The sequence below is a fragment of the Arachis ipaensis genome, chromosome B09 (assembly GCF_000816755.2).
Source record: "Arachis ipaensis cultivar K30076 chromosome B09, Araip1.1, whole genome shotgun sequence".
Lineage (NCBI taxonomy): Eukaryota > Viridiplantae > Streptophyta > Magnoliopsida > Fabales > Fabaceae > Arachis > Arachis ipaensis.
Window position 1 is genome coordinate 19,415,769 of NC_029793.2, and position 8,184 is coordinate 19,423,952.

Genomic DNA, 8,184 nt, shown 5'->3' on the forward strand with positions numbered 1-8,184 from the left:
TTAATGACAGGGACGGACCCAGTAGCAAAGAAGAGGGGGCACTTGCCCCCACAGTGTTTTAATTTTTTTTTTTAAAATATAGTTATATATAATATGTCCCACTTCAAATTTTAAATGACTCCATTATAAATAAATTAAACTCAATTAGCTAAAGTTTTAAATTTACTTTTTTTATTTCTCTATCATTTTGATTATTATTTAACCTAATCAAATTTAATTCTTGTGTCGTCACTCCTTTATTCCCTTAAGCCCTCTTTTTATTTTTATATTTTCAACTTTTTTTTCTATTCCTTATCTAGTAGTCATCTTCTCTTCATCAAAAAATAAATAAAAGCAAGAACTTTTCATTTAAAATTTGATCATTTTATGTAAAGTGATATTTTAAAAAAAAATATATCGTGAATGACTATATTATTTTTTAAAATAAAAAAAATCTAGAGATTAAATTTTGTTCTAAATTTTTTTGTATATTTTTTAAATATTTATTCAAATATTACCACAAAAATTCAGATAATATAGATAGGTCGTTTGTTAAATATGAAATTTTTTTGTCATTTATAAAATATAAGATTTATTGATTATTTTTATCGTATTTTCAAATTATTCAGGGTTGTTTTGTTAATAACATCTTTTAGAGACCTTTTAATAAGCGTTTGAATCTTTCGGATACTGAATTAGTAGTTAACTCTTTTTTTAAAATAAAAATATAATATTTCCTAACCTTTTTTGCATACAAAATCGTCCCTAAAGTTTAACTTAATTTTAAAATCGTTATTTTTATTTAAATCTTAAATTTTATTTCCAAATTACCCCTAACCAAAAAAATTATAAAATAAAAAAAAAAGAAAAAAAAGAGAAGAGAGTTCTGGAGTTAAGAGAGAAGCAGAACCACGAGGAAAGCGAGAAGAAAAGGGGAAAGGAAAGAAGAAGAAGGGGGAAGCACTGTTTCTACTATACTTATCCTCGCTAGCTCGTTGATCGTCGCTGCTCCTTGCCACTCACCGCTACTCTTCGTATGTCATCGCTGCTCTGCTCCTCGCCGCTGGTTCGCGTCTGCGCCGCTGCTCCTTGTCACTGGTCCTCCAGAGGGTTTCGATTCTGTTTCTAATTTGTTGATTTTTTTAATTACATTATTGTTGAATTTTATGCTTTTTTTTTTGTTAATTACATTGTTGATTTGTTGATTTTGTTAATCACATTGTTTCTGATTCTGATTCTATTGATGTTGTTGACTCTGATTCCATTCTGATTTTATTGTTCTCCTGCTTCTGATTTTGATTCTGTTTTGATTGTTGCTGTGCTTCTTATTATGATTCTATTTCTTTGATTTTATTGTTATTGTTCTTCTAATTTCATTGTTCTTTGATTTTATTATTCTTTGATTTCTTGTGTTCTTCTGATTTCTTCTGATTGCGCTACTGATGATGAAGAAGAAAAGATGCTGCTATGATGGAGAAGAAGAATTGCGTATTTTGGTCCGAAGGACGATTTTAAAACCAAGTTAATCCTTAAGAACGATTTTGTATGCAAAAAAAGGTTGGGACAAAAAAAAATTTCGGCCTATACCTTAGGGACCAAAATCGTACTTAACCCTAATTTTTACTATTTTAGTCTTTTATATCCAAAATTTATTGTATTGGTTCTCGAGATTCAGCTCTAGGCACCATATTAATCCTTGGACCCTTTTTGACGTATGTTTGACACATGGCTAAACAAAATTGTTTTATTTTGATGCTTAAACAAGACAAAAATGAGGTCATTTTGAAAAAAGAAAAGAGATAAAACGATTTGCACATCATATGAATTTTTCTTGGTTTTTCGTTTTTGCCTTTTTTTTAAGCATCGAAACGAAATTGCTTAATCTTGTGTCCACAGTAGCAGAGCATCCTCAGTATTTTGTTTGCCGACTTAGCACTAGAAAAAATTCAAAAGACTAATATAGTGCATGACGTTGGATCTCGAGAACCAATTTCACTACAAAAAAAAATGCTAAGTGCTGTCAAAGTTACCGTCGGATTTACCAAAAAAAATTCGTCGGTAACCTGTTTAGCGGCGAAATAAATCCGACCGTGTAAATTAAATTAGAAATCGAAAGAACAATACTGATGAACATTATAAATTGAGCTATACTAATACTACTACATTACATAAAGAATAAAAAATACCAAACTATTTATGATATTAACAATTAATTAATTTATCGTCTACAATATCAACCATACATTGTCATAAATTAAGCCAATACAATAGACAAATCAAACACCAATTCATAATCAATAAAAATTTTATTGTCAACTATTATTAATATTAATCATCTGAGATCATTTTAAAATTTGAAATGCAAATAAGTTTTCTTATTTACCCAAGGTTCAGTCTTGATTCTTCAATTAAGTTTGATGGAACTTGATCTGTCAAGTTGTTATTTTTTAGAAATCTGCAACAGTCAAAGAGAGTCTAATAAAGAACTTAAAACAAAAAACTGCACCGTCACCATTAACATTCAGTCATAAGTTCACAAACCCTACATGAACCAAAAACCAAGCAAACACCAAAAGCACCCAAACCATAAAAGCTTTGCAGATCTATTCACCAAATCTAAAATCCACAACATCAGCCAAATACAATCATATACAAAATCAATCAACCAGCCACATCAAACAGTAATTGACATTCAGCCATCATTAATCCAGAAACATAATTTAAATCAGAAACATAACTTAAATCAATAATTAACTCAGAAAATAAACAAGTTAAGATCAACTCTGACAATTAACGACAATCAACTAATTAACTCAGATAATAATAAATTTAAAAAATTAATAACAATAAAAAATGAGTCAATAATTACCTCATAAAATAAAAAAGTGAATATTAACTCAAAAATTAACAACAATCAACTACAAGAATAGAAATTAGAACAATACAGTTGGGGATCTTACACTTGTAGAAAAGTAAACAGAAATCAAAACAATAAACAGAAATCAGAATAATAAACACAGAATTATCAAAACAAAATTCAAAATCAAAATCATAAACAAAATTTTAAACATAGAATAATCAAAATAGAATTTTAAAAAATCATAAATCAAAACAGAATTAAAAAAAAAACTAAATCTAAATTAATACATGAACTAAATCTGAAAAATAGTTAAATTTCTAATACAGACATCCTAATTGCAAATTTTCTAATAGGAACAAGGAGAAGGACAACATACCTAGAGGGAGGAATGAGGTAGCTCCGGCGACACAAGAAGCAGCGGTGACAACAATGGCAGCAGTGGCGGAGCGACGAAAACGACAGCATAGAGTGACCAACACGACGTAAGGAGTCCACGTAATCTTTGAACGCTGTTGGTAGTGGTCGACGATGATGGAGGGGCTGTTGGAGGTGGTTTGTGGGGGAGAGCGAGTGAGGGAGAGAGAGAGAAAGGAGAAGGTTAGAGAGAGAAGGAGTAGTTCAGAAACGAGAGGGAGAATGCTCATGATTCGAATTTAGGACAAGATTACCGTTGAATTTACCGGCAGAAAAATCCGACAGTAATGCTTTGGGAATGACCAAAATGCAGCGTCCCACTAATTCGAATCCGCCGGTAAATTCGACGGCAATGATCGCGCTAATTTTTCTTTTTTTCCTCCAATTATTACCGCAAATTTATCATCAAAAAGTCAAATCTGACAGTAATTTTTTTACCCGACGAATTTATTGCCAAATTCGCTGGTAAATTCGTTGGTAAACCGCCGCTAATATTCAACACTAAATTCAATAGTAAATTTGACAGTATTCATTATTTTTCTTATAATATTTGGGAATTTAGTCCTAATAATTGAGTTTAAATTAACTAAACAATTCTTTGTTAGTGGCAGAATATAATGACCTAAAATAAGACTAATTCAAAAAGAACAAAACTGAAAGTTAAAAATAAAAAGTAAAATTTACTGTATTAATTTTTTCTTGTTAATTTATAATCAATGATTATATTATATAAAACAATAATATTTTAGAATATTTTCAAAAGGTACATTTTAACTCTATTTATGAATAAATAATTATTTGTAACCATCAAAAAATTTGATCGTCCACAAAATTGACTACAAAAAAACTAACATAATGTTATATGAATCAAAGATAAATTATATTTGACAAAAATATCCAAATATTAAATCTTTACTTATTCGATTAAAAAGCACATTAAATTCTTAAAATACTATTACTATCATCATCTTCAACCTCTTAAAGATTCAACCCGATTGCATTAAAAAATAAGCATTTTCTTGGGGATAAAAATAATCACGTCAAAATCAGAGCAATAATGTCAAAGAATCATAGCAGAGTAAGAGAAATAAAAAAATTTTAAACCGTCATCGACGAACAGTTAAGCACAAAATATGATTATCTAATTCATCTCTGAAAGAAAAGAAAGAAGAAAGGGAATGAGAATAAAATAGGCTTGGATCACAGTAACAACTAAATAGCAACTCAAGTTTTGGAAAAGATAACAATAACAATGAAAATAGAAACTTATGCCCCGATAGATCTGATGAGAAAATAAGAAGCAAAAGGACATAAAATAGCCAAAAGAACACTTGAATGAATATTTCTCCGGTGTGCGTAACAATAGCAGACGCAACAGCAGGAAAGGAAAACGGCAGCGAATCTAGGCATCAATTAAGAAAGAGAAGAGGGAGGAGATGAAGGGAGACAAATATGGATGTATAACAGCTTCATTATGCTTCTACTTGTTAGACGGCGACAACAGTTGTGATCTCTTTTGTCGTTGCCTTTGCCACTTCCCTTTTTTCTGCTTCTTTTTCCCTTTCCTTCAGTTTCTCACTGTTTATTCTTTGCTTTCGCTATGTCTCTCATCCCAACATCCCTTTCTCTCTCTTCTTTGTTGTGGCAAGGACAACCACTACAAGAAAAATGCCGAATACCATTGGATTTAGTGTCAGAGGTTAGCGGCAGGTTTACTGGCGGATTTACCGGCAGATTTGGCACTAAATTTGTTCGGTAGAAAAGTTACCGTTGGATTCAATTTTCCAACAGTAAATTCGTCGGTAATAATTGAAAGGAAAAAAAATTTGGCGCGATCATTACCATCGGATTTAGGGAGAAAAATCCGACTGTAAGGTAATTAAATAAAACGCACCATTTTTGTCACAAGCTATGCATTACCGGCAGATTTTTTCGATGGTAAAATTGACCCTAAATTCAAATTTGCGAACATTTCCCTTCCATTTTTGCAACATCATTAACCTCACTTCTCTCCCCTTTTCCTTTTTCTTTCTCTCTCACCGTCAGCCCCATCGCCACCATTCGTTGCCATTTCGTTGTTGTTAACTGCTTCCCACAACTCCAGCCATCGTCGCCGTTGAGGAGCGTCCACCTGGAGCTTGTTTCTGCCATTGATGAGCTTGTTTCTCTCCTGCGAGTTGTTGCCTCCATTGTTTGCCACTGTTGCCGCTTGCCTCCGTCAGCTGTGATGTTACCCTCGTCCTTTATTCATGTATGTCTTCTTTTCTTCTTTTTTTGACATTGTTGACATTTGCTAAACCCTAACCCTACACTTCTCATCTTCCAATTTTATCATGTTAATTAGTTTCTTAGTTTCTTTAGATTTCATTATGATTCTAGATTTGTAGATTAATGATAAAATGTTGGTGTTTAATGTAATTATCAGAGTCCGTGATTCTTGAATGCATTAATTTATGAAAAAGTATAGGGTACCAACATATTATTTACCAATTTCTGCCAACTCTTATTTATAATTGTGTTTCATGGAAGTGTGTTCGTGGATGTGTCTAATAATTTATATATTTTAAATACATATATAAAGAGACACATCCAGAAAATATATCTATAAAAACATTTCTATTAAACACAGTTATAAAAAAGACATTTTTATTAGACACATCCACGAACACACTTCCATGAAACACAATTATAAATAAGAGTTGGCAGAAGTTGGCAGATATGCTGTTGGTAACGTAGTGGAACCGTTAATTTATTGATATCGAAAGATTTTATCTTAAATTTTTTATATTATTATCAAAATATATATAATCAAATTAATCAATTCAATCAATGATTCAACAGTTGGATAAGCAACTCAATGATATAGTATTTTAGTTGAGTTAATTATCAATTCGATTCTAATAACTATATTGCGAAGAGACCAGTCTAATTCTAATTAATAAATATGCTAATGAAAAGAGTAAAACAATTGAGCAAAGCCACAACAAAGGTTACATGGTACACAGCCAAATATGACAATAATTTTCTGTATAAATACATCCACTCACACATTGACCATCATTCATATATTAAACACACATAACACTCTTCCTTTAGCTCATTGAAACAAAAACCACAAAACCCAAATATGGCTATAGATTTGTTATCCCCTGGCTTAATTCCAACCATAGCAACAATATTAACCACTTTCGTGGTCGTCGACATCCTCCTGCGCCATATTCGTGGCCGCCGGTATAATCTGCCACCAGGCCCAAAACCATGGCCCATCATAGGTAACCTAAACCTCATTGGATCCCTTCCTCACCGGTCCATCGACGATCTCAGCAAAAAATATGGGCCCATCATGCATCTCTGGTTCGGCTCCCACCCTGTAGTTGTGGGTTCATCCGTAGAGATGGTAAGATCTTTCCTCAAAACCCATGATGCCGCCATAGCCGGCCGACCCAAATTCTCCGCTGGAAAATACACAACCTACAATTATTCCAACGTATTATGGTCCCAGTACGGCCCATACTGGCGGCAAGCGCGAAGAATGTGCGTAATGGAGCTCTTCAGCGCAAAACGCCTCGAGTCATATGAATACATAAGAAAAGAAGAGATGCGCAATCTGTTGAGTGATCTTGCCAACTCTACTAACACAACGTTGTTGTTGAAGGACCATCTTTCAACAATGAGCCTCAATGTCATAAGTCGCATGGTGTTTGGGAAGAAATACTTGGACAAATCGGAGAACGCGATTATATCCCCGCATGAATTCAACAAGATGCTAGAGGAGTTGTTCTTAATGAACGGTGTACTTAACATAGGGGACTTCATCCCCTGGGTTAACTTCTTGGATTTGCAGGGATACATAAAAAGGATGAAGGCTGTGGCTAAGAAGTTTGATAGGTTTATGGAGCATGTGTTGGATGAACACATGGAGAGGAGGATAGCCGTAAAGGATTATGTTGTTAAGGACATGGTAGATGTGCTTTTGGAGCTTGCAGAGGATCCTAATCTTGAGGTCAAATTTGAGAGGCATGAGATCAAAGCATTCAGTCAGGTACATACTCCCTTTATCTCTTTCTCTTTCTCACGTAAATAGTAAAAATCACTGCATGTGTATTAATTTATTTTTAGTAATATCAAATAAGTCTCGATTCTTTACTACTTTTTTTCTTGGCTTTCTTTTTTCGTTGTTGTTCACCAAAAAAATACTAGTCTCGATTGTCTCTTCACTTCTTCAGCCAGTTAAATGGTAAAAACTAATTTAATTTATGATTGTATTTTTTATGACTAATTTGATATATTAATCTTTTAACAAATTAATTAACGCACGTGTGATTTTTCAATCACTATTTTTAGCATTTATTCTTTATTTTTTTCTGTACAAGTCAGCAACAGTCCCTCATTTATTTCCTTTTAGGGTACCAACATATTATCTGCCAACTTCTGCCAACTCTTATTTATAATTGTGTTTCATGGAAGTGTGTTCGTGGATGTGTCTAATAATTAATATATTTTAAATACATATATAAAGAGACACATCCAGAAAATATATCTATAAAGACACTTCTATTAAACACAGCTATAAAAAAGACATTTTTATTAGACACATCCACGAACACACTTCCATAAAATACAATTATAAATAAGAGTTGGCAGATGTTGGCAGATATGCTGTTGGTAACGTAGCGAAACCGTTCCAAAAAATAATAATGGACTAAAACGGTAAAACAATAATGGACTCACTTTATCTCCAAAAAATAAAATAATATATCTTTTTAAATCAGAACAAAATTACAAAAAGTAACCAGTTAGCTACATGCCACTAAGTCATATTTCAAATGGCATAATCTCTCTATATTTATTTAAAGGTCGCGAATTTAAGTCTCCTTATCTTTGATAACAAAAAAAAAATTAGCTAAACATTATAGTTTCTGCTAAATCGG

The 8,184-nt window shown here is 32.4% G+C and overlaps 1 protein-coding gene across 1 annotated transcript in view; it reads left to right on the forward strand.

Moving 5' to 3' along the window:
• Positions 6,381 to 8,184, forward strand: part of LOC107616634 (cytochrome P450 71A1-like) — a 3,351-nt gene continuing 1,547 nt past the window's right edge. The window contains exon 1 of the mRNA XM_016318588.1: positions 6,381 to 7,295. Coding sequence (XP_016174074.1) covers positions 6,381 to 7,295 — 915 coding nt within the window. The remainder of the gene's footprint in view (positions 7,296 to 8,184) is intronic.